This window comes from Hyperolius riggenbachi, chromosome 11 (genome assembly GCF_040937935.1).
Source record: "Hyperolius riggenbachi isolate aHypRig1 chromosome 11, aHypRig1.pri, whole genome shotgun sequence".
Lineage (NCBI taxonomy): Eukaryota > Metazoa > Chordata > Amphibia > Anura > Hyperoliidae > Hyperolius > Hyperolius riggenbachi.
Window position 1 is genome coordinate 221,299,305 of NC_090656.1, and position 27,606 is coordinate 221,326,910.

The 27,606-nt window shown below is 46.3% G+C and overlaps 1 protein-coding gene across 1 annotated transcript in view; it reads left to right on the top strand.

Moving 5' to 3' along the window:
• The first annotated feature begins 300 nt into the window (after nt 1–300).
• LOC137537959 (CD276 antigen homolog) overlaps nt 301–27,606 on the top strand; it is a 263,958-nt gene continuing 236,652 nt past the window's right edge. The window contains exon 1 of the mRNA XM_068259884.1: nt 301–372. Within this exon, the coding sequence (XP_068115985.1) occupies nt 315–372 (58 nt within the window). The 5' untranslated portion in view covers nt 301–314. The remainder of the gene's footprint in view (nt 373–27,606) is intronic.

Genomic DNA, 27,606 nt, shown 5'->3' on the forward strand with positions numbered 1-27,606 from the left:
TAGTGTCTCAGAAATATACAGTGGATTACCTTTATAGTTTTTCACAAAACACAGACAAACGGTCTGGGTATTATTGCCATAAGGAGTTAACGTGACCAGCATTCCTGGTAAACAGGCAGTTTGTGTTTTCAGAGCGCTGAATTGTTAACATTTTGTACACCTGTCCTGTGAACTTTATGCATTATTATTTGGTTGAGACAGGCTGATTCCATAGCAACCTTTAGAACTATTTAAGCAGGAAGTCGAAAGTGACTGCTTTTACAGGGTGTGTTATATTGTAAATTGGACTCCTTTCCGAGAAACAGAGCTCTACAATGGTGAAGATCAGTCTGATCACCGTATCTGTTCTCTTTATTGCCGTCTCTGAAGCCGGTTAGTATCCATTTATTTAACTTCTTTCAGTGTGGGGAAATCAAGGAGAACAAATGTGTATGGTACAACCAGGAGTTCGTTTTATGATGCAGTGGGGACTATGGAAAAGAAGCATGCTGCAGAGATTATGATGATGATTTACACTGACAACTGCTTTCATTACACTGCACAAATCAACAGAATTTCATACAACTAGGTACACAGAGAAACAATAACCGATGAGATAATACACAGTTGTATAGCAGTCAGTGTACAAAGCACAATTAGAAGGGTTAGTAATGTAGTGATGTAGTAATGTAGCGACAGAAGCACCAAGGAGAGATAGCATTGTCCTTTAGGACCTTTCATAATAGAACACTGCTGTCAGGAAATGCTCTCATGTGTATCACCCACTGCCCAAAAGCAGGCCGACGTTCAGGCATTGAGGTACTAGCCTTGTATGGAACACCACCAAATGGCTTGGTTAAAGAAGTTCTGTAGACCAGTGTTGCCAACTCATCCCTTTAATTACAGACACATAGAGCCAGGGCTGGTTCCAGACTATTTGCTGCCTGAGGCAAACTTGTGCGGATGCCCCGGTTAGGCGTGATCGCGCAGCACTCGACAATTTACTCTGCTTCATTTAATGTTTCAACACAATACTACACTGGCTGCCTGTGAGTCTGTGCCAAACTGCTCATGCACAGCCACTCCATTCCTCCTCAGTCAGGACAGCAGTGCCACCTCCTCCTTTCTGCTGTGCGAGTCACATGAAACACTGCTGCTCTCCTGCCTCCCCCCTCCTCACTCACTGTCAGACTCCTCACACAGCACAGCAAGCTGCTTTTCCCCAATGATGACCTCTTCACCTTGCTCGCTCTCCTCTCCTCCTACTCTGACTGCATGCTGTTAGTGTAAACTTAGTTTATGCTGCCCCTGTAATCTCTGTGCCTGAGGCAAATGTTTCACCTTGCTTCATGAGAGAACTGGCCCTGCATACAGTGTCTCACAAAAGTGAGTACACCTCTCTCATTTTTGTAAATATTGTATTACTGTAAATCTGTTCATGGGACAACACTGAGGCAGGGTTCACACTTGTCTTTCAGCTTTCTGAAAAGTGTAGAAAACTGAAAGACAAGTGTGACCCCTGCCTGAAGATATGATGCTTGCATACAATGTAGTCAATCCACAGCTTGTATAGCAGCGTAAATTTATTGGCCCATAACTCAACACACAACTTGGATGAGTTCCTCTCTATCAGAAGCATAGCAATAGGGGATGCAGAGATTGCGTCCGTACCGAGGGCCCCTAGACCAGAGGGACCTACCAGGGGCCCTCCTTCGTCCATCTTATTAGCTTGTCATTGGTGCTATGACACCTTTGCACTGCATAGTGGTAATCATTAATAAACTGTTGCCTTAAAGTATGTACAAACGTCCTGATTTTCCAACCAATTTGTCCCCTGACTTGTCAATGGAACGACAAGTTGGACGTGTGTACGCACAGCTAAGTGACTGATAACAGCCGGTTTGCCCAATCTGCTTGGCGGATCAGTTGGACCAAATGTCGCCATGTCTGTACGTGTGTCCAAACAACCAGCAGTCACTTGACCAACTAATAAGTCAGAGAGTCGGACGAGAGTTGGACAAAGCGAGTTGGATGACGTCCAGTCTGTCAGACGACATGTAAATTAGTTTGTTGACCGCTTTGTTGGATGTGTGTACGTGACGTTTAAACGACTTGTTGTTTGCCTGACAAGTCATTCAAACGACTGATCCAAACGACAATCAGGCGTAAAGTTGGACATGTGTGCGCACCTTTACTCTCATTACACCTCTCTGGTATTGGTGCAGGTAGAAACCATAATGGAGAAACCTCATTGCTAGTGAAAGGTAGGGATTCTCATCACGGAATAATCACGATTAACCACGGTGGTTACTCGTGATTCAAATTAGCTCTAATTGCTCCAGCTGAGCGGCTAGATGCGGCGGGGTTAATTACCCAGAACACTACTCTCCGCCCAGCGTTACGAGCTCACAACTTCACAAGTGTCCTAATGGACGCGTTGCAAGCCTCGCTATGGAGCACTTCCTCCTTCAAGCCGGAAGTGCTCCATAGCGAGGCTTACAACTAGTGTTGGGCGAACAGTGTTCGCCACTGTTCGGGTTCTGCAGAACATCACCCTGTTCGGGTGATGTTCGAGTTCGGCCGAACACCTGATGGTGTTCGGCCAAACCGTTCGGCCACATGGCCGAACTAAGAGCGCATGGCCGAACGTTCCCCGAAAGTTCGGCTAGCGCTGTGATTGGCCGAACGGGTCACGTGGTTCGGACCCGAACGCGCTCTGATTGGCCGAACTGTCACGTGGTTCGGGTAAATAAATACCCGAACCACGTCATATCTCCGCCATTTGTCTGTGGGTTTAGCTTTGGGTAGGCAGGCAGGGTAGTTCGCGCTCCAGCCACGCTAGCCAGGGTCCCCCCAGTCATTGTGTCGCTGCTGGGAATAGTAGTACACCGCTCGCTCAGCCACACTATATAGCATTCTGTTTACTGCCACTCTGTGTACCTCGCTCAGCCACACTATTTAGCATTCTGTTTACTGCACTCTGTGTCTGCTGGGAATAGTAGTACACCACTCACTCAGCCACACTATATAGCATTGTGTTTACTGCCACTCTGTGTACCTCGCTCAGCCACACTATATAGCATTCTGTTTACTGCACTCTGTGTCTGCTGGGAATAGTAGTACACCGCTCGCTCAGCCACACTATATAGCATTGTGTTTACTGCCACTCTGTGTACCTCGCTCAGCCACACTATATAGCATTCTGTTTACTGCCACTCTGTGTACCTCGCTCAGCCACAATATATAGCATTGTGTTTACTGCAACTTTGTGTCTGCTGGGAATAGTAGTACACCGCTCGCTCAGCCACACTATATAGCATTGTGTTTACTGCCACTCTGTGTCTGCTGGGAACAGTAGTACACTGCTCACCCGCCACTGTATAGCATTGTGCTCTGTGTCGCTGCTGGGAATAGTGGTACTCCGCTCACCCACCACTGTATAGCATTTCTGTACTGCCACTGTACTGCTGCCAGTCAGCGTGTACTTTAAGGATAAGTGAAATGAGGAAGAAATCCGGTGAAAGAGGGAGGGGCAAGGGAAGAGGTGTTTCCCCTGACGGTTCACGTACAGGCCACAGGCAAGCACCCAAGAAAACCCACTCAATACTGCCCATGTTGTCCAGGACAACAACCCTCACAAATCCAAAAGAACAGGACCAGATAATTACTTGGATGACCTCTCAAGCGTCCAGCAGTGGGTTAAGCAGCACCAGCACATCACGCACGAGGTCCGAGTCCTCAGCCAGTTACAAGGAGCCAGTGGGCACAAAGCTGACACAACCGGCAGCGACACCATGCACACAACTGCCAGATAACCAGTCCGATGAATTACCTCAGGACACAATGGGGTATTCGCAGGAGCTATTCCCAGCCCAACAAACTTCCACCTTTCAAAGGTCAATGGAGGAACAGCCAGAAATGTTGTGCCCGGATTCACAACCATTAACTGTGGGAAATGCACCGCGCACTGAAATACAAGGCGAGTCCGAGGAGGACTCAGAAACCCAAATCCCAGAGCAAGTTGGGCAGGAGGGGTTGCAATTGCAGGAGGTCGGCCGACAAGATCTGGAAGATGACGTTGGAGTGAGCTGCGCAGAGGTTGTTCTGGGGAGCTCTACTCCACGGCGAAGGCCCCCCACAATGACATATGACGAGTTTGAGGAGATGGAAGAGGAGGGTATGGACAATGTGGACATAGACCCAGATTTTGTTTGTGAACGAGAACATCGCCGTCGTAGCAGCAGCACAGATGAGTCTGTTGAAGAACCCACTGCTGCATGAGTTTGCCTTGTGCCACAAGGTAGGCGGCGCGCAATTTCAGGCACCACAAGCGTGGAAGTTCAAGTGAGAGGCAAAAGAGGCGCAAACAGAAATCGCCAGCAAGGCAGGTGCTCCAAAGTCTGGGCTTTCTTTGAAGACTGCACTGAGGATGGTACTATGGCGATTTGCAAGGTGTGCAAGACCCGCCTGAGCAGGGGGAAAAGTATTAACAACCTCTCCACCACCAGCATGAGCCACCACATGCTATCCAAACATCCCACTCTGTGGGCAAACGCGGCAGGACAGGGTACCAGCAACACTGCCTCCCTTGGGGTCACCAGACTCACTACCAGACCTGCCTCAGCAGCAGCAGTAGCCCAGCCATTGCGTGGTTCACAACATTCACAAACATCAGATGCTGACACTGTCACTTTCCGGAGTAGTGCTCTTGAGGTCTCCCAGTGTTCATCAAACACAACAACCAACAGCCCTTCAGTGTGCAGCCCTACGATTCAGTTGTCTGTCTCGGAGATGTTTGATCGCAAGAGGAAATTGCCAGCAAATGACCCCCGGGCCGTGGCAGTAACAGCCAGCATAGCCAAGCTTCTGGCCTGCGAAATGCTGCCATATCGAGTGGTGGAGACAAACAGCTTCAAGGGCATGATGTCAGTGGCCATCCCACGTTACGTGGTTCCCAGCCGCTACCACTTTGCGCGCTCTGCAGTGCCTAAGTTGCATGAGCACGTGGTCAGCAAAATAACCCGGAGCTTGAAGAATGCCGTTGCCTGCAAGGTTCACCTCACCACTGACACCTGGACGAGTGCGTTCGGCCAGGGTCGATACATCTCCCTTACCACGCACTGGGTGAACCTTGTGGAGCCTGGCAGCGATTCCTCACCTGCTACGGCGCGGGTGTTGCCCACGCCGCAAACAGCTGCACCGCCGTCCCTCCCACTGGATAACAGCAGCACCTACCTCTCTGACTCCTTCTCCTCCAACGCATCTCAAAGCTGTACCTCATCCGGAAACGCTAACCCAGCAGCAGTAGGATCGTGGAAGCAGTGCAGCACAGCTGTTGGCATGCGTCAGCAAGCGTTGCTGAAGCTGATCTGCCTTGGGGATAAGCAGCACACAGGGGAGGAAATTTGCAGGGGAATAAAGGAACAGACTGATTTGTGGCTGGCACCTCTGGACCTGAAACCGGGCATGGTTGTGTGATAATGGGAGTAATCTCATTCACGCTTTAAGGTTGGCTAAGCTGACACACATCCCTTGCCTGGCGCACGTGATGAACCTAGTAGTTCAGCGGTTCCTGAGGACATACCCAGGCGTGGCCGATCTTCTGTTGAAGGTGCGACGAGTGGCCAAACATTGCAGAAATTCCAGTACTGCTTCGGGGGCACTCGCCAAGATGCAGGAGCGCTTCAATCTCCCCCACCATCGCTTGCTGTGTGATGTCCCTACGCGCTGGAATTCTACGCTGCACATGCTAGCCCGCTTTTGCGAGCAGAAGAGTGCAGTGGTCCAGTACATGACGGCGCAGTACCGAGGCGCATCCGGACAGCTGCCAAGCTTCTGTGGATCCGATTGGGCCAACATGTTGGACCTCTGCCAAGTCCTCCAAAATTTTGAGCAATCCACGTTGCTTGTGAGCAGTGACAACTCTTCAGTCAGCATTACCATACCACTGCTGTGTTTACTGAAGAGGTCAATGTTGAAAATCAAGGAAACAGCTGTCATGATGCAACTGGGGGATTCTGAAGGAGAAAACGATCAGCGTGATGGTACCAACATCAGGCCATCCGCATCAGGAAACGCTGGCCCCAGCAGCTATGACGAAGAAGAGGAGGAGGAACAGCTGGAGTTGGAGCAGGAATTTCCTGCCACCACCGACGAGGGCCAGAGCGGGGCACGTTGGACTTCCACAATTCAGCGCGAATGGTCAGCAGAAGCAGACCAGGAAGAAGGTGACGACTATGATGCATCACAACAACTATCACAACGCTCACAAGAGGATGATGAGGATTCTGGCAGGACTCTGGCACACATGGCTCAATTCATGCTAGACTGCATTGAACGCGACCCACGCATTGTGCGCATTCTGGACAACACCAATTACTGGGTTTATACCCTTCTGGATCCACGGTACAAACACAATGTTCCAAAACTGCTTGAAGAAAGAGTCAGACAGGTCAAAATGGAAGAATACCAGCAGGCCCTTGTGGAGACTTTAGAGAGGAGATTGACATCCTCCCCCTCCTCTAGCCAGTTGTACGCCGACAGACTGACTTCCGCAAACCCAGGACGACCAGGAGGGCAGCAAACAACACAAGCCGCAGCTAGTGCCCAAAAGGGAATGGTATCGGCAGTGTCCTTGGAGTGGGAAAATTTTATGACACCCATGCAGCAGCAGCCCACAGAACAGCAAGCGTGCAGATCCACCTCCAACACCGATCGCCTGGAGAAGATGGTCAAGGACTACATGTCAGATGGCGTAGCTGTGTTGAACAATCCATCTGCACCCTTCAACTATTGGGTATCAAAGCTAGACACCTGGCACGAACTGGCAATGTACGCAATAGAGGTGCTGGCTTGACCGGCAGCCAGCGTTATGTCGGAACGCTGTTTCAGTGCTGCCGGAGGCATCGTCACAGATCGGCGTATCCGCCTCTCCACAGAAAATGCAGACCATCTGACTCAAATTAAAATGAATCAATCCTGGATTGGAAACGACTACGCAACACTCCTGGACCCCAACCAAGTAACATGAACAATGACCATCTGTGATGGGTTAGCGTTTCCGGTCCCTGTTTATTGAACCTCTTATCTGTATTACATTTATGACTACATGGCGGCAAAAAGCATTGCTATATCCGCACGCTATTTGTCCTCATGCAAGGCCTGGGATGCTGTGTCTCAAAAAGCGTGGCCTTCTCCTCCTGCGCCTCCTCCTGTTCCATCACGTGTGCTGCTGGGTTAGCGTTTCCAGTCCCTGTTTATTGAACCTCTCATCTTTATTACATTTATGACTGCATGGCGGCAAAAAGCATTGCTATATCTGCACGCTTCTTGTCCTCATGCAAGGCCTGGGTTATGTCTCAAAGCGTGGCCTTCTCCTCCTGCGCCGCCCTCCTCCTGTTCCATCACGTGTGCTGCTGCTGGGTTAACGTTACCGGTCCCTTTTCCTGGAACCTCTTCTCTGTATTACATTTATGACTGCATGGCGACAAAAAGCATGTTACCTGTGCAAAGAAACATGACATTTTCAGCATTTAAAAGACAGTTTTTCCTTTGAAACTTGACAATCAATTTTCTCAAAAACTATAAGCTCTTTTTCAAATATTTTTTTTTCCTCTTGTACCCACTCCCAAGGTGCACATGCCCTGCAAATTTGGGGTATGTAGCATGTAAGGAAGCTTTACAAAGCACGAAAGTTCGGGTCCCCATTGACTTCCATTATGTTCGGAGTTCGGCGCGAACACCTGAACATCGCGGCGATGTTCGGCGAACGTTCGCGAACCCGAACATCTAGGTGTTCGCCCAACACTACTTACAACGCGTCCATTAGGACGCTTGTGAGCTCGTTGAAACACTGGGCGGAGAGCGGTGTTCTGGGTAATTAACCCCGCTGCATCTAGCCGCTCAGCTGGAGCAATTAGAGCTAATTTGAATCACAAGTAACCACTGTGGTTAATCATGATTATTCCGGGATGAGCAAGCCTGGTGAAAGGGTCTAGTACACAATGCTTGTGCATACAATCCATTTTGGAAGCTAATGTCCCCCTTTTGCAACCATATAATTGCAGAGGGTTAATGATTGATTGTATGTAAATTGACCACTCAACTCAGCACCTGCCCTTTCCTTTAAAATCATTGTCCCTAAGTGGGGTCAGACTGGGACCCTGGGGGCCCACCAGAGACATTTCAACCTGGGGCCCACACATCTCATAATTGTGGTTGAAAAAAAAAGTGTGACCATGCATCGGAAGGTGGGCGTGGTCATGATGTATCATGGACAGGGTAAAATGTACATAGCAACAATGTAATTTTGCCCAGCAAAACTTCGCATAGCATCCACCTCCTTCAATATGAAGTAATGTCCTAGTTACCATACATATGACATTGATTAGACTGTAAGCTCCTATGAGGGCAGTCAGTGACATGACTATGTACTCTGTATAGTGCTGCAGAAGATGTCACTGCTACAGGTATACATAATAATAATTAGAGATGGCCCGAACCTCTGATATTTGGGTCACGAACCGCGAACATAAACTTCCGTGAACCACAATAGACTTCCATGAGGAGGCGAACTTTGAAAACTGGAAACATTTATGCTGGCCACAAAAGTGATGGAAAAGATGTTTCAAGGGGTCTAACGCTTGAGTTTTTGCATGGAGGAGTGGGATACACGCCAAAAGTCCCGGGGAAAAAGTTTAGGACGGACGGCTATACTGGGGCACTACCTACTCATACTGGGACGCAATACTAGCTATACTGAGCACTATACTAGCTATACTGGGCACTATACTAGCTGTACTGGGCACTATACTAGCTGTACTGAGCACTATACTAGCTATACTGAGCACTATACTAGCTATACTGGGGCACTATACTGGCTATACTGAGCACTATACTAGCTATACTGGGGCACTATACTGGCTATACTGAGCACTATACTACCTATACTGAACACTATACTAGCTATACTGGGCACTATACTAGCTATACTAAGCACTATGCTAGCTATACTGGCATGGCCGGATTTCTGGCAAGGCCTCATAGGCCATGGCCTAGGACACCAGATAAACAAGGGGCGGCCTGCAGACAGTGGGCATTATTTGCAAGTGTCCAAACAAAAGAAAATGGTCAGGATAACTGCACTATTAGTACCAGCTGGCATCTGCCTGTGCTGTACTACAGGCAGCTGCAGTCCGTTAACCAAACGTTTGTGAACAGTGTGTGACTAGCAAAAAGCCAGACCTTGTCCAATGACATAGCAGCAGCTGCAGGCAGTTACAGAAGGCCGGGTCTCACACACTTGGTGTGGGGGATGAAAGGACCAGGGGCAGCACCAGCAAATAGTACAGAATACAGAAGGCAGCGTCTCACAGTACCCATTTCTTAATTATTGATTGGCCAGCGCTGTTACCCTTGAGACAGCAGTGGGTACAGGACTCACTTTTACGTGTTGCTGACCCCACCCAATGTCAAATTGTGAGCCACTTTTGACTATGTGTGTGTGGTGGACGGCTCCCACCACGCCCATCACCTGTAGATCGCTTGATTGACCAGTTCCCCCATGTGACGTGATTGATTTACTTCACGTTGCCATGGAGACCTCGGCACTAGCCGCAATAATAGACACCATCGGCCCAAAAAGTTTGGGTGTGTGTGGAGAGAGGTGGTAGGATACGGTTTCGGTTGGGGCGGCTGGTAATAGTCGGCCTTGGGCGGTAAGAAGTACAAATCCGGCCCTGTATACTGGGCATTATAGTAGCTATACTGGGCACTATGCTAGCTATACTTGGCACTATGCTAGCTATACTGGGCACTATGCTAGCTATACTGGGCACTATGCTAGCAATATTGGGCACTATACTAGCTAGCTATACTGAGCACTATACTAGCTATACTGGGCACTATACTAGCTATACTAAGCATTACAATGGGCACTATACTAGCTATACTGGGCACTGTACTACCTATACTGAGCACTATACTAGCTATACTGGGTACTATACTAGCTATACTGGGCACTATACTAGCTATACTGGGTACTATACTAGCTATACTGGGTACTATACTAGGTATACTAAGCACTATACTAGCTATACTAAGCACTATACTAAGCACTATACTAGCTATACTGGGCACTATGCTACCTATACTGAGCACTATACTAGCAATACTGGGCACTGTACTAGCTATACTGGGTACTATACTAGGTATACTAAGCACTATACTAGCTATACTAAGCACTATACTAGCTATACTGAGCACTATACTAGCTATACTGGGCACTATACTAGCTATACTAAGCATTACAATGGGCACTATACTAGCTATACTGGGCACTGTACTACCTATACTGAGCACTATACTAGCTATACTGGGTACTATACTAGCTATACTGGGCACTATACTAGCTATACTGGGCACTATACTAGCTATACTGGGTACTATACTAGCTATACTGGGTACTATACTAGGTATACTAAGCACTATACTAGCTATACTAAGCACTATACTAAGCACTATACTAGCTATACTGGGCACTATGCTACCTATACTGAGCACTATACTAGCAATACTGGGCACTGTACTAGCTATACTGGGTACTATACTAGGTATACTAAGCACTATACTAGCTATACTAAGCACTATACTAGCTATACTAAGCACTATACTAGCTATACTGGGCACTATGCTACCTATACTGAGCACTATACTAGCTATACTGGGCACTATACTAGCTATACTAAGCACTATACTAGCTATACTGGGCACTATACTAGCTATACTAAGCACTATACTAGCTATACTAAGCACTATACTAGCTATATTAAGCACTATACTAGCTATATTAAGCACTATACTAGCTATACTGGGCACTATACTAGCTATACTGGGCACTATACTAGCTATACTGGGCACTATACTACCTATACTGAGCACTATACTACCTATACTGAGCACTATACTACCTATATTGAGCACTATACTAGCCATTCTGGGCACTATCCTAGCTATACTGGGCACTATACTACCTATACTGAGCACTATACTAGCTATACTAAGCACTATACTAGCTATACTGGGCACTATGCTACCTATACTGAGCACTAGACTAGCTATACTGGGCACTATACTAGCTATACTGGGCACTATACTAGCTATACTGGGCACTATACTAGCTATACTAAGCACTATACTAGCTATACTGGGCACTATGCTAGCTATACTGGGCACTAGACTAGCTATACTGGGCACTAGACTAGCTATACTGGGCACTAGACTAGCTATACTGGGCACTATACTAGCTATACTAAGCACTATACTAGCTATACTGAGCACTATACTAGCTATACTGGGAACTATATTAGGTATACTAAGCACTATACTAGCTATACTGGACACTATACTAGCTATACTAAGCACTATACTAGCTATACTAAGCACTATACTAGCTATACTGGGCACTATACTACCTAGACTTAGCACTGTACTAGCTATACTGGGCACTATACTAGCTATACTAGGCACTATACTGGGCACTATACTAGCTATACTGGGCACTATACTACCTATATTGAGCACTATACTAGCTATACTGGGCACTATACTAGCTATACTGGGCACTATACTAGCTATACTGGGCACTATACTAGCTATACTGGACACTATACTAGCTATACTAAGCACAATACTAGCTATACTGGGCACTGTACTAGCTATACTGGGCACTATACTACCTATACTGAGCACTATACTAGCTATACTGGGCACTATCCCAGCTATACTGGGCACTATACTAGCTATACTGAGCACTATACTACCTATACTGGGCACTATACTAGCTATACTGGGCACTATACTGGGCACTATACTAGCTGTACTGGGCACTATACTACCTATACCGAGCACTATACTAGCTATACTGGGCACTGTACTAGCTATACTGGGCACTATACTACCTATACTAGCTATACTGGGCACTATACTAGGCACTATACTACCTGTACTGAGCACTATACTAGCTATATTGGGCACTATACTAGCTATACTGGGAACTATACTACCTATACTGAGCACTATACTAGCTATACTGAGCACTGTACTAGGTATACTAAGCACTATACTAGCTATATTAAGCACTATACTAGCTATACTAAGCGCTATACTGGGCACTATACTAGCTATACTGGGCACTATACTACCTATACTGAGCAGTATACTAGCTATACTGGGCACTATACTAGCTATCCTAAGCACTGTTCTAGCTGTGCTGGTGTTATGATCACTTCCGCAGCATGTACTGCTGGCTGCAGTTGTACTGTAGCCAAGCAGTTTTTGATTTCTTTACATGCATTTGCTCGCATAGTTTTGCTTGCACTCACACTAAGGCCTCTATTCATAAAGCATTCCAGCATGCTTACCGCTGGAAACAGCTGATTTTACCGACCATTTAGCAAAGTGTTCATTCACAAAAGCGGTTTCCGCATGAAAATCTGACATTCCTAGGCAGTGCAGGAAAATTACTGCCTTGTGTGGAGATTATCACAACACATGTCACTGAAGGTTAATTCATAAAGATTAGAGCAGGCAGAATGTGAGTGGAGAAACCCAGCTGTTTAGATAAGGCGATAAGCCAGCATAACAGGCAAGCTAATGGAGAGACAGACCTCCCAGGCAGCTGCAGTGAAGCAGAGCAGACAAGGCATCCCAGAATACCAAGGCTGTGTTTTTTTTAACCCCTTGGGTACCTGTTTTCAGATAAATTTCACATCAGAAAGCCTGCATGTGTAACATTTCTGGAACTTCTTCTAAGCTGCAGCAAATAGTTGTTTAGGAAGATTAATAGACAGATTCAGCGCAGATTCAGGAGGATAGGCAGAAAAATGCACATGTAAAGGGATGCTGGGGGTGCCTCCTTTATAATAACTGTCTCTGCAGGAGAAAATGTATCAACTCAGCCAGTACCGCCAGTTTAGTGCGGAATTCCCGACCTATTATTGCAAGTGTAAACATTTTTATGAATTAGCACACAAAAGTCTAAAATACCGATATGTTTTCCCTCCAAGATTTTTTTTTTACCACAAATGTTATGAATAGAGCCCTATGTGTTTATTCCATCTGAAGTCGCTCTGCAGTTCATGGCAGTTTGGGATGCTCTTGTGCAGGGCCGGCCTTAGGCTTCACAGCGCCCTGAGCGAAACCGGATTTTGTTGCCCCCCCCCCCCATAAGTAACATAGTTGTCCCCATATAAGTAGCATAGTTGCCCCCAGTGTAGGTAGTATAGTTGCCCCATATAGGTAGCATAGCTGCCCTCAGTGTAGCTAGTACAGTTTCCCCCAGTGTAGTAGCATGGTTGCCCCCAGTGTAGGTAGTTTGCCCCAGTATGCCCCCAGTGTAGGTAGTTTGCCCCCAGCAGTGTAGGTAGTTTGCCCCCAGCAGTGTAGGTAATTTGCCCCCAGCGTAGCTAGCTTGCCCCCAGCGTAGGTAGCTTGCCCCCAGCGTAGGTAGCTTGCCCCCAGCATAGGTAGCTTGCCCCAGTATGCCCCCAGTGAAGGTAGCTTGCCCCAGTATGCCTCCAGCGTAGGTAGCTTGCCCCAGTATGCCCCCAGCGAAGGTAGCTTGCCCCAGTATGCCCCCAGCGTAGGTAGCTTGCCCCAGTATGCCCCCAGCGTAGGTAGCTTGCCCCCAGCGTAGGTAGCTTGCCCCAGTATGCCCCCAGTGTAGGTAGCTTGCCCCCAGCGTAGGTAGCTTGCCCCAGTATGCCCCCAGTGTAGGTAGCTTGCCCCAGTATGCCCCCAGTGTAGGTAGCTTGCCCCCAGCATAAGTAGCTTGCCCCAGTATGCTCCCAGCGTAGGTAGCTTGCCCCAGTATGCCCCCAGCGTAGGTAGCTTGCCCCCAGTGTAGGTAGCTTGCCCCCAGCGTAGGTAGCTTGCCCCAGTATGCCCCCAGCATAGGTAGCTTGCCCCAGTATGCCCCCAGTGTAGGTAGCTTGCCTCCAGTGTAGGTAGCTTGCCCCAGTATACCTCCAGTGTAGGTAGCTTGCCCCAGTATACCCCCAGTGTAGGTAGCTTGCCCCCAGTATGCCCCCAGCATAGGTAGCTTGCCCCCAGCGTAGGTAGCTTGCCCCAGTATGCCCCCAGTGTAGGTAGCTTGCCCCCAGCGTAGGTAGCTTGCCCCAGTATGCCCCCAGCGTAGGTAGCTTGCCCCCAGCGTAGGTAGCTTGCCCCAGTATGCCCCCAGTGTAGGTAGCTTGCCCCAGCGTAGGTAGCTTGCCCCAGTATGCCCCCCCTTTATGTGGCAGAAACCGACTCACCTGACATCCAGCTCCAGCGCCGACGTCACTCTTCTCTCCCCGCCTCCGCTCCATCTGTAGTTAGAGCAGGCTACAAGAAAATGGCCGCCGTTTGTCTGCATTTGTGGACATCGGCGGCCATTTTCATGTAGTCCTGCTCTAAATATGGACTGAGAGGACACCGGGAGACAGCGGGGCGGCGAGGGGCGACAGGGCACATGCGCCCTTGAGACGACGGCGCCCTGCTCTTGTGAAATCAAACATTGGCTTAATTCACTAAGATCGTGCTGGAGATAAGGCAAGAGAAAACGTACCACCACACAGTAAGAGTTCTCTTACCTCTTCATTCCTTAAGTTACCTCCTCTGTAGTACATTACCTCCTCTGAAGTTATTTTCACACGCAGTTAATAAACAGCCTGTCTTTAACTCTGGAGTTATTTTAAGGATTGTAGAGTTAACTTAAAGACAGAAGAGTTAACTTTAGGCTTGCCTGAGGTAAAATGTTTCCTGAATCCGACATGCCTTAATACCATGGTGATCACTCTAGAAACGTTATTAACCTGCCTGGCGTTCTATTAAGATCGCCAGGGAGGCTGCGGGAGGGGTTTTTTTTAATTAAAAAAAAACTATTTCATGCAGCCAACTGAAAGTTGGCTGCATGAAAGCCCACTAGAGGGCGCTCCGGAGGCGTTCTTCCGATCGCCTCCGACGCCCAGAATAAACAAGGAAGGCCGCAATGAGCAGCCTTCCTTGTTTTGCTTACATCGTCACCATAGCGACAAGTGGAGTGACGTCATCGACGTCCTGACGTCAGCCGCCTCCGATCCAGCCCTTAGCGCTGGCCGGAACTTTTTGTTCCGGCTACGCTGGGCTCAGGCGGCTGGGGGGACCCTCTTTCGCCGCTGCTCGCGGCGGATCGCCGCAGAGCGGCGGCGATCAGGCAGCACACGCGGCTGGCAAAGTGCCGGCTGCGTGTGCTGCTTTTTATTTGAGCCAAATCGGCCCAGCAGGGCCTGAGCGGCAGGCTCCGGCGGTACTGGACGAGCTGAGCTCGTCCAGACCACCCAGCAGGTTAAAGACAGGAGATAAGCTTAGTGAATTGTGGCCAATGTCTGTTGCAGTGGAGCTGCAATCCCTTTCATGCAGGTTGCATAGTTTTGTCTGCTTTTTCCTGTTGCCAGCTTGTGACTGATTATCATTCACCTGTGTGGAAATCTGCATGTCTGCTCCCATTGGATGACCTCAGTATAAAGAGCTGCTTCCTGCAGAGCTCCACAGGCTATCATAGTTTCAGCTTCAGTCTGTTACTCTGGGCCCCTGTTCCTGGTTCTCGTGTTATCCTGTGTGGACTGCACTGATTCCTGCGTAGGAGTCAGTGAGTCCTAGTCAAGTTCCTTGTGGATGGCATTCGCCCTAGCGTTAGAGGCGGTGGATCCTTCTGGCCTGTGTTCCTGGAGTGTAAGCCATAGCAGCGGTTGCTACTGGTTACCTCACCTGTCTGTCTTGTCTTGTATGGACGCTAGCTGTTGCTTTGGTATTGCAACCGATTAGCAAGTGTTCCATCTGTCAGTCTATGTTTATCTTAGTTAGTTTTCCTTGTATGCTCAAACTGGCAGGACCCCAGGGACTCGTACACAATAGTTAGGACTTACAGCACACGTTTGTTATTTTGCTAGTACTTGCGTCATATATTGGTTCATCGCCAATATGCGTATTTGTTATTTTCCTTGTATCCGTGTTACGTTTATACATCAGTGTCGCTGATATATACGTACTCGAACTGTTTCTATCCTGTGTTCAGTCAGTCAGTTTCCAGCACGTTTCGGTAGGTTGCGCTTATCGTGATCACCAGTGCTTAGCTACTTCAGTCCTGTTTCTGCGAGGTAGGCCATCGCTGCGTTCGTGATTGGTTACCTCGTTTCAGTCTGCCCTGTTTATGGGCGCTTGCTGTTACTGAGTCAGTGACTAGTTTAGCAAGCGTTCATTCTGTCTACCTGTCCTGATCTTTCTGAGTTCTGGTTTATGCGCTCAGCGCTACCTTGCGCTGAGCCACTATTGTTTAGTATTGTTTGTGGTTGCTCGGATCTACGCCTGCTCTGTGTGCCACATCTCCTGCTGGAGTCAGTCCTCTCCTCCACTAGTGTGTTCGCGCTATAACTGGGGATATCCTGGTTCCTTGTGCTTGCGTGTGTGTCTCCTTCACGTCAGGATATGCATTGCGTGCTGACTGTGGAGAATATACCACCGAGCGTGACATTATGATAGCCCCATTACAAATCCCCATTGTGGAGGAGATCTCCAGCAAATATGACACTGTTTATTATGGTTCCTGTTCCTTTAAGAGATTTGAGAAACTTAACTCTGAAACAGAAAATGAGTTTTTTTCTGAATGTACTAGGTTCCTAGCTTATCCTGAATTCCAAGCCACTCCTGTTTCTACCTGGGCATCCCAGATAGTTTATATCTTGTTTAAGGGGACACTGAGTGGGCTTATGATGTTCTGGATCACACCAACTTGAAAGAGAACTCTTGAATTTCTAGCTTTTGTGATCCATAACTGGCTGCGCAGAACTAATTTGCCTTATCCTTTAATGAGCTCCTGGCAGCTTGTCAGTCAGCTGTTCCTTCAACTGCTTGCAAAAATAATCAGCAAGCAGATAGTTGCACTGATAGCTTTCCTTCATCTTTTGAATAAATCACCTAAGGCTGCAAAGTCTAAAGTCTTGCATAAAGCCAGACGTAAACATTCCAGAAAACGTTTACAACCAGCAGAGTCGTTGTCCATAGCGACTGCGCATCAGACCTGTAATGAGACTCTGCCATTAGCAGATAAAGAAATTCAGTTACCATTCATGGGAGGTAAATAGACTTATGAAACTATTAATTAATTTTAATCGCTAGCCATGGAGAATTAAGATTTTTGTTTAAATGAATTGTCTGAATATGATTATGAAGAAATATTACAGGGTATTGAGCAGATCAGTGGCGTAGCTAAGGAGCTGTGGGCCCCGATGCAAGTTTTACAATGGGGCCCCCCAAGCACTCTATACATAACAATTGATACGGCGCACCAAAACCTACCCATGGCAACTACAGTGTCAGAGGTGCAAGAAGGGAATGGGGAGCAGTTTGTTAATGATTACCACTATTCAAAGCATCTATAGAAGTGATTATTATGAGCACAGGACCAATAGAGAGCTAATACTGCAGTTGTGGGAGGGCCCTTTGGGGCCCCTCTGGCCCAAGGGCCCCGATGCGGTTGCTATCTCTGCACCCCCTATTGCTACGCCCCTGGAGCAGATCAACTTATTTGTGCAGCAAGGGAAATTTGCATATACTACAGTTCAACACTTGTTACAGGTCTTGGAGATTTTTAGGAATAAGAAATCTGCCAATCACCTGCTAAATGAACCTATCCATGTTCCTGTCCCAGCTCCACCTGTAAACTGTGTTCAGCCTGAATGTTACGCTTTTGTTAAGTGTGCATGGGACCCTCTATTTGAGAAATGGGAGATTGAAGCTCTGGTCTGTGAATTGGAGAGTGATTCAAGTTCATTTTGTCATTGTTACAGTGCTAAGAGTGAAGCAGTATTGAATGCATGCATTGAGTCTGCTTATAATTTAACCACTTGCCGACCACCCACAGCCGATGGGCGGCGGCAAAGTGGACGCCGAAAAGACCGCAATATGCCCATCGGCATCGCGTCCTTTCGGCATGCCCGGGGAGCGATCGCGTCACTGGTGACACGCACTTCCCCCGGCAGCTGGCTCCGCCCACCCGCGACGACAACCCGCCGGCCGTTCGGAGGCGCCGGCGGGTTGTTAACCCCACGATCGCCGCATGCAAAACGTATAATACGCTTTGTAATGTATACAAAGCGTATTATACAGGCTGCCTCCTGCCCTGTTGGTCCCAGACAGTGTCCGAGGGACCACCAGGGCAGGCTGCAGCCACCCTAGTCTGCACCAAACACACTGATCCTGCCCACCCCTCAGACCCCTATTTACACCCAATCACTCCCCTAATCACCCATCAATCACTCCGTCACTATTTGTCAACGCTATTTTGTTTAGTTTAGGTCCTAACTGCCCCCTGGGGGTTCCTGATCACCCCCCACCCCTCAGATTCTCCCCAGACCCCCCCCCCCCCCGTGTACTGTATGCATCTATCCCTCTGTAATAACCCACTGATCACCTGTCCATCACCTGTCAATCACCCATCAATCACCCCCTGTCACTGCCACCCATCAATCAGCCCCTAACCTGCCCCTTGTGGGCAATCTGATCACCCACCCACACCATCAGATCGCCCGCAGACCCGCCGTCAGATCACCTCCCAAGTGCATTGTTTACATCTGTTCTCTCCTCTAAACACCCACTAATTACCCATCAATCACCACCTGTCACTGCTACCCATCAGATCAGACCCCTATCTTCCCCTAGGGCACCCAATCACCCGCCCACACCCTCAGAACACCCTCTGACCCCAGCCCTGAGCACCTCACCAGTGCATTGCTTGCATCTATTCCCCCCTCTAATCACACCTTGAGACACCCATCAATCACCTCCTGTCACCACCTGTCACCCCCTAGCACAACCAACCCATCAGATCAGGCCCTATTTTGCCCCGTGTGGGCTCCTGATCACTCAGACAAACCCTCAGATCCCCCTCAGACCCCCTTCCGATCACCTCCACAGTGCATTGATTGCATCTATTTTCCCCTCTAACCGCCCTCTGAGACACCCATCAATCACCTCCTGTCACCCCCCTAGCACTCCTATCCATCAGATCAGTCCCAATACAACCTGTCATCTAAGAGGCCACCCTGCTTATGACCAGTTCCACAAAATTCGCCCCCTCATAGACCACCTGTCATCAAAATTTGCAGATGCTTATACCCCTGAACAGTCATTTTGAGGCATTTGGTTTCCAGACTACTCCTCATGGTTTTGGGCCCCTAAAATGCCATGGCAGTATAGGAACCCCACAAGTAACCCCATTTTAGAAAAAGACACCCCAAGATATTCCATTAGGTGTATGACGAGTTCATAGAAGATTTTATTTTTTGTCAAAAGTTAGCGGAAATTGATTTTTATTGTTTTTTTTCCACTAACTTGTGACAAAAAATAAAATCTTCTAGGAACTCACCATACACCTAACAGAATACCTTGGGGTGTCTTCTTTCTAAAATGGGGTCACTTGTGGGGTTTCTATACTGCCCTGGCATTTTAGGGGCCCTAAACCGTTAGTAGTCTAGAAACCAAATGCCTCAAAATGACCCGTGAATAGGACGTTGGGCCCCTTAGCGCACCTAGACTGCAAAAAAGTGTTACACATGTGGTATCGCCGTACTCAGGAGAAGTAGTATAATGTGTTTTGGGATGTATTTTACACATACCCATGCTAGGTGGGAGAAATATCTCTGTAAATGGACAATTGTGTGTAAAAAAACAAACAAAAAATTGTCATTTACAGATATTTCTCCCATCCAGCATGGGTATGTGTAAAAATACACCCCTAAACACATTATACTACTTCTCCTGAGTATGGCGATACCACATGTGTGACACTTTTTCGCAGCCTAGGTGCGCTTAGGGGCCCGACGTCCTATTCACGGGTCATTTTGAGGCATTTGGTTTCTAGACTACTAACGGTTTAAGGCCCCTAAAATGCCAGGGCAGTGTAGGAACCCCACAAGTGACCCCATTTTAGAAAGAAGACACCCCAAGGTATTCTGTTAGTAGTATGGTGAGTTCATAGAAGTTTTTTATTTTTTCGTCACAAGTTAGTGGAAAATTACACTTTGGGTATCATTCATAAAAGAGCTGTCGGTAAGGATAATCAGTGCGGGAAAACACCGCTGCTGGGATTTTAGACTTCTGTGTGGTCATTCATGAAAAAGTGTTTAGTTGCCATAGCACTGCGGAGATAGCCCAAACTAGGCTGGCGGTAGGCTTGCGGCAGGCTTGCGGAGACACAGGAAGCTGCCGAGTTGATACATTTCCCCGTGTTCCGCTGTACTGCAGCTGCCTGGGAGGTCTGTGTCTCCATTATGTTATAGCCACATAAGAGGGAGTGGTATTTCCCGTCCTCATACCGCTTGAGGTAATCTTTATGAATTACAATTTTGTTACATTTTTAAGAAAATCCCCGCACAAGGCGGTGATTTATCACTCTGCTCGGTAGCGTCAGTTTTTCATGTGGAAAGAGGCTTTATGAATGCCGAACTTGCTAAGTGTTCGGTAAAGTCAGCTGTTTTTAAGGACCACTATCGCGAAAAAAAGTAGGCATTTAAAATCTGACCGAACCGACAGGTTTTGGGACAATCCATCTCCTCATAGGGTATTTCAAGGGTTTGCTTTGTTTTACAGCATTTCCTGAACAGCAGTTTAACTGCCAAAATAGTAAGATACCAGCCAGCCTCCCTAACTACTTGCACACTATTATGTCAGTTAGATTTTGCAACTGTTGTTAAGAAAATGCTGTTGAAAAAAAAAAGCCCTGAGAATCCCCCTTAAAAAGATGGACTGGCCCAAAATTTGTCATCTGTCACATTTTAACTGCCTACTTTTTTTGCGATAGTGGTCCTTTAAAGAGGAGCTGTTAGGTATAAGGTCTCAGAGAAAATAAACACATATATCAGTAGCTAAAGATTGGCTGTACTTACATTACATATGCATTTCACTGTCCACGTTTGGATTTCACAGAATTTGTATATAGTATATGCAGAGATAGATGCTCCTGACAGCTCATGGCAGGTTCCATGTTTTTCTGTCAAATGTGTCCTCATGTCCTGCCTGCTTCCTGATCACAGATAAGCTCCTACTTGAACAACACAGTGTGCAGTGAATATTAATGAGCCATGTGGCTAGGAACAATAGCTGACTCCTGCAGTGTACTCTGCCCCGATATTTATCAGTGCTACACACTGGACTGATTACACAAGCTGCTGTAACGTCTCATTAGCAGCCGAGGGGAGGGCCCCAGAATGCTTTGCAGTTTAGTATGCGGCTTGCGTCTTTATGGGTCTATAACAGACTTGCTGATAAGCACACATCAAAGGTAACTGAGATTTTTATCTTCACTAATGGCTTTTGAGCTTCCTTCTAAACTGTTTAACACAGGAGAATAGAGGTTTAAATTAGCTTCTGCAGCCTGACAGTTACTCTTTAAGCATTTCCGCATGCGGAAATGCTTTATGAATGATAGCCTTTGTGGGAAAAAAAAATCAATTTCCACTAACTTGTGACAAAAAATAAAATCTTCTATGAACTCACCATACTACTAACGGAATACCTTGGTGTGTCATCTTTCTAAAATGGGGTCACTTGTGGGGTTCCTATACTGCACTGGCATTTTAGGGGGCTAAACCGTGAGGAGTAGTCTAGAAACCAAATGCCTCAAAATGACCTGTGAAATCCTAAAGGTACTCATAGGATGTTTGGCCCCTTAGCGCAGTTAGGGTGCAAAAAAGTGCCACACATGTGGTATCGCCATACTCAGGAGAAGTAGTATAATGTGTTTTGTGGTGTATTTTTACACATACCCATGCTGAGTGGGAGAAATATCTCCGTAAATAGACAATTGTGTGTAAAAAAAAAAATCAAAAAATTGTCATTTACAGAGATATTTCTCCCGGGATCAGTGAATAATGGCGCACAGCGCTTATGCATAAAAATGGTGCCGCATTAGAAAGATACGCTTATCGCTATTTATCGTTAGTACTGCATAATAATGGCGCACAGGGAAAAAAGAAGAAAAACGGCACACACTAATGTTATTTATCAATAGTGTCACACACTAACGTTATTTATCAATAGCGCCCTACATAAGCCAAACTGCAGACGTTATTTAACTGCAAAACAGTGAATGGATTAAATGTAACACTGTCAAGGTTAGGGTTAGGCACCACCAGGGGGGGGGGGGGGTCTTAGGGTTAGGCACCACCAGGGGGGTCTTAGGGTTAGGCACCACCAAGGGGGTGGTTAGGGTTAGGTTCAGGGAGGGTTTCTGTGTGAGAGTAGGGTTAGGTATAGTTACAGTACAATATACACCACCAGGGGGGTGGTTAGGGTTAGGCACCACCAGGGGGGTGGTTGCACTAAGCAAATATAAGGAGTGCAATAAAAATTGTAAAAAAGAAATTAGGCAGGCAAAGATTGAAGCTGAAAAACAAATCGCTAAGGATATCAAATCTAACCCAAAAAAGTTTTACAAGTACATTAACTCTAAAAAAAGAAAGGTTGACTGTATAGGACTCCTAAAGGATGAGGATGGGAACTCAATGGTGGATGACCAAGGTAAGGCAGAGTTATTAAATGCTTTCTTTGCTTCTGTCTTCACAAAAGAAACAGCACTGTTGCAAACTACAGAGGCGGAAGAGTCTCAATCTTCTAACTGTAATATTAAATACTTAACGCAGGAAGAAGTGAAGGCAAGACTAAATAAATTAAAAATAGACAAGGCACCTGGCCTGGATGGCATGCATCCTCGGGTCCTAAGGGAATTAAGTTCAGTTATAGATAAACCCCTTTATCTTATCTTTTGTGACTCTCTTGCAACTGGCAGAGTCCCAGTGGATTGGCGTACAGCCCACGTTTTCCCATTATTTAAGAAGGGCAAAAAATCTGATCCAGGAAATTATAGACCTGTAAGTTTAACATCAGTTGTATGCAAACTATTTGAGGGGTTACTAAGAGATACTATACATGACTTCATAGTAGAAAATAATCTTATTTCTCAGCATCAACATGGGTTTACTAAAGACAGGTCCTGTTTGACTAACATGCTCAGCTTTTATGAGGTAGTGAATGCTAATATGGATATTGGGAATGCTGTAGATGTGATATACTTGGACTTTGCAAAGGCCTTCGACACTGTTCCCCACAAAAGTCTGGTGCAAAAGTTGAGGATGCAAGGACTGGGGAAGAGTCTGTGTTCATGGATAGGGAACTGGCTAATGAACAGAAAACAAAGAGTTGTGGTCAATGGATCATACTCAAAATGGGAGACTGTTAGCAGTGGGGTCCCACAGGGGTCTGTTCTGGGTCCAGTGCTCTTCAATTTATTAATTAATGACCTAGTAGATGCAGTAGTGAGCAATGTTGCTATTTTTGCAGATGATACAAAATTGTGCAGAATCATTAACTCTCAGGAAGATAGTGTCATATTGCAACAGGATCTGGATAGGATGGCTATATGGGCACATACATGGCAGATGAAATTCAATGTTGACAAATGTAAGGTCATGCATTTTGGACGTACTAATGGTCTAGCACCATACAAAATAAATGGGATACAGTTGGGGGACATCAAACTTGGAGAAGGACTTAGGAGTACTCATTGACAACAAGTTAAATAATCGTACTCAATGCCAAGCAGCTGCAGCTAAAGCTAACAAAATTTTGGGATGCATTAAAAGGGAAATAAAAACTCGAGATGCTAGCATAATATTGCCCCTGTTTAACTCTCTAGTAAGGCCACATCTGGAATATGGAATTCAGTTCTGGGCACCACATTACAAAAAAGATATTGCAGTTTTAGAGCAGGTGCAGAGACGAGCAACAAAATTGATGCGTGGGATGGAAGGTCTCACTTATCGAGAAAGGTTAGATAAACTGGGTTTATTTAGTCTAGAGAAAAGACGCCTTAGAGGGGATCTAATTAACATGTATAAATACATCAGAGGGCAATATAATACCTTGGCGGATGAGCTTTTTGTCCCTAGGCCTTCTCAAAGGACTAGAGGACATGATCTGCGCATGGAGGAAAAACGTTTTAACCATTTATTTAGGAAAGAGTTCTTTACAGTAAGAGTGATTAAGATGTGGAATGCATTGCCACAGGAAGTCGTTATGGCAAACTCTATACCTGCATTTAAAGGGGGCTTAGATGCTTTCCTTGCGTTGAAAGACATCCATGGCTACAATTACTAGGTAATGCCTAATGATGTTGATCCAGGGATTTTATCTGATTGCCATCTGGAGTCGGGAAGGAATTTTTCCCTTTAGGGGCTAATTGGACCATGCCTTGTAAGGGTTTTTTCGCCTTCCTCTGGATCAACAGGGATATGTGAGGGAGCAGGCTGGTGTTGTACTTTATACTGGTTGAACTCGATGGACATATGTCTTTTTTCAACCAAAATAACTATGTAACTATGTAACTAAGGGTTAGGCACCACCAGGGGGGTGGTTAGGGTTAGGCACCACCAGGGGGGTGGTTAGGGTTAGGCACCACCAGGGGGGTGGTTAGGGTTAGGCACCACCAGGGGGGTGGTTAGGGTTAGGCACCACCAGGGGGGTGGTTAGGGTTAGGCACCACCAGGGGGGTGGTTAGGGTTAGGCACCACCAGGGGGGTGGTTAGGGTTAGGCACCACCAGGGGGGTGGTTAGGGTTAGGCACCACCAGGGGGGAGGTTAGGGTTAGGCACCACCAGGGGGGAGGTTAGGGTTAGGCACCACCAGGGGGGTGGTTAGGGTTAGGCACCACCAGGGGGGTGGTTAGGGTTAAGCACCACCGGGGGGGTTTAGGGGTTAGGGATAGGTACAGAGAGGGTTCTGTGTGTTAACACTAAATAACAATAAGGCTTTAATGCTAAATAATAAGGCTTTAACGTTAAATAGCGATAAGCGGCAAACTGATTAGCGGCAACACTGTGCGCCATTATTCACAGGCGCCATTTTCAGATGGATGCATTTCTCCCACCCAGCATGGGTATATGTAAAAATACACCACAAAATACATTATACTACTTCTCCTGAGTACGGCGGTACCACACGTGTGGCACTTTTTTGCACCCTAACTGCGCTAAGGGGCCCAAAGTCCAATGAGTACCTTTCGGATTTTACAGGTCATTTTGAGAAATTTGGTTTCAAGACTACTCCTCACGGTTTAGGGCCCCTAAAATGCCAGGGAAGTATAGGAACCCCACAAGTGACCCCATTTTAGAAAGAAGACACCCCAAGGTATTCCGTTAGGGGTATGGTGAGTTCATAGAAGATTTTATTTTTGTCACAAGTTAGCGGAAATTGATTTTTATTGTTTTTTTTTTTTACACAAAGTGTCAATTTCCGCTAACTTGTGACCAAAAAAAAAAAATCTTCTATGAACTCACCATACTCCTAACAGAATACCTTGTGGTGTTGTCTTTCTAAAATGGGGTCACTTGTGGGGTTCCTAAACTGTCCTGGCATTTTAGGGGCCCTAAACCGTGAGGCGTAGTCTTGAAACCAATTGTCTCAAAACGACCTGTGAAATCTTAAAGGTACTCATTGGACTTTGGGCCCCTTAGCGCAGTTAGGGTGCAAAAAAGTGCCACACATGTGGTATCGCTGTACTCAGGAAAAGTAGTATAATGTGTTTTGGGGTGTATTTTTACACATACACCCCAAAACACATTATACTACTTCTCCTGAGTACAGCGATACCACATGTGAATGACAATGTTTTGATTTTTTTTTTTTTACACACAATTGTTAATTTACAGAGCGATTTCTCCCACCCAGCATGAGTATTTTTACACATATCCATGCTGGGTGGGAGAAATCTCTCTGTAAATGAACAATTGTGTGTAAAAAAAATCAAAACATTGTCATTTACAGCGATATTTCTCCCACCCAGCATGGGTATGTGTAAAAATACACCCCAAAACACATTATACTACTTCTCCTGAGTACGGCAATACCATATGTGTGGCACTTTTTTGCAGCCTAACTGCGCTAAGGGGCCCAAAGTCCAATGAGCACCTTTAGGCTTTACAGGGGTGCTTACAATTTAGCACTTCCCAAAATGCCAGGACAGTAAACACACCCCACAAATGACCCCATTTTGGAAAGTAGACACTTCAAGGTATTTAGAGAGGGGCATGGTGAGTCCGTGGCAGATTTCATTTTTTTTTTGTCACAAGTTAGCAGAAATTGAAACTTTTTTTTTTTTTTTTTTTTTTTTTTTTTGTCTCAAAGTGTCATTTTCCGTTAACTTGTGACAAAAAATTAAATCTTCTATGAACTCACCATAACTCTCAGTGAATACTTTGGGATGTCTTCTTTCCAAAACGGGGTCATTTTGGGGGCATTTATACTATCCTGGAATTTTAGCACCTCATGAAACATGACAGGTGCTCAGAAAAGTCGGAGATGCTTCAAAATGGGAAAATTCACTTTTTGCACCATAGTTTGTAAACTCTATAACTTTTACCCAAACCAATAAATATACACTGTTTTTTTTTTTGTTTTTTTTTTATCAAAGACATGTAGCACAATAAATTTGGACAAAAATGTATACAGAAATGTTACTGTATTTGACAAATTTTATCACAGAAAGTTAAAAAAAAATCATTTTTTTGACAAAATTCATGTTTTTTTAATGAATATAATAAAAACTAAAAATTGCAGCAGCAATCAAATAGCACCAAAAGAAAGCTGTATTAGAGACAAGAAAAGGAGGGAAAATTCATTTAGATAGTAGCTTGTATAACCGAGCAATAAACTGTTAAATCTGCAGTGGTCTGAATGGAAAAAAAAGGCTCTGGACCTTAAGTGGTAGAAAGACTGTGGTCCTCAAGTGGTTAATAAAAACTGGTGTGTGTAAATATGACTTTGTGGCTCCGTTGATCGATGTGTGGGAAATGATTTTGGATGATTTTTTTGCGATTCAGTTGATACCAGGGAAAGCACAGTTGTAACGATCGGTGAGCACAGAGGATCTGATTACCGGTGATCTGCAGTATCACGGGGAATACAGATGTATACCAGATTATATGTGATCTGCAGTATCACCGATAATCCGATATACTAGCTAACCTCTGTTCACCTGAGTAGAGTGTAGTGTTTGGTGTAACAGTAACACAGAGGACTAAGCCTCAGTGCAGCAAGGAGTACTGCACAGATTCCTTCCGCAGACCTGAGCTCTCCAAGACGGGAGAAGTCAGACTGACAGTAGGAAGGCTGATCTGATAGTGACACTCTGGAGAAGGTGTCACTGACAGGACGGGGAACCGCCTCCAACAGTGAGGTCGGTTCTCGAGGTCGGACAAGCCAGGTCGTACACACACGGACAGATAACGTACAGTATCGTAAAGCAAAGGCGGAGTCAAGGTACAGGCAGGGTTCGGCAACAGGGTATCAGAAATATCGAGGTACAAGATCAGGAGGCAGAAGCAGAGTCTAAGGACGAGCCGGGGTTTGGCAACAGAGTATCAGAAATATCGAGGTACAAGATCAGGAGGCAGAAGCAGAGTCTAAGGACGAGCCGGGGTTCGGCAACAGAGTATCAGAAATATCGAGGTACAGGATCAAAGTTTCAGAAGGATAGTCAGGCAGGAAAATAGGTCATAA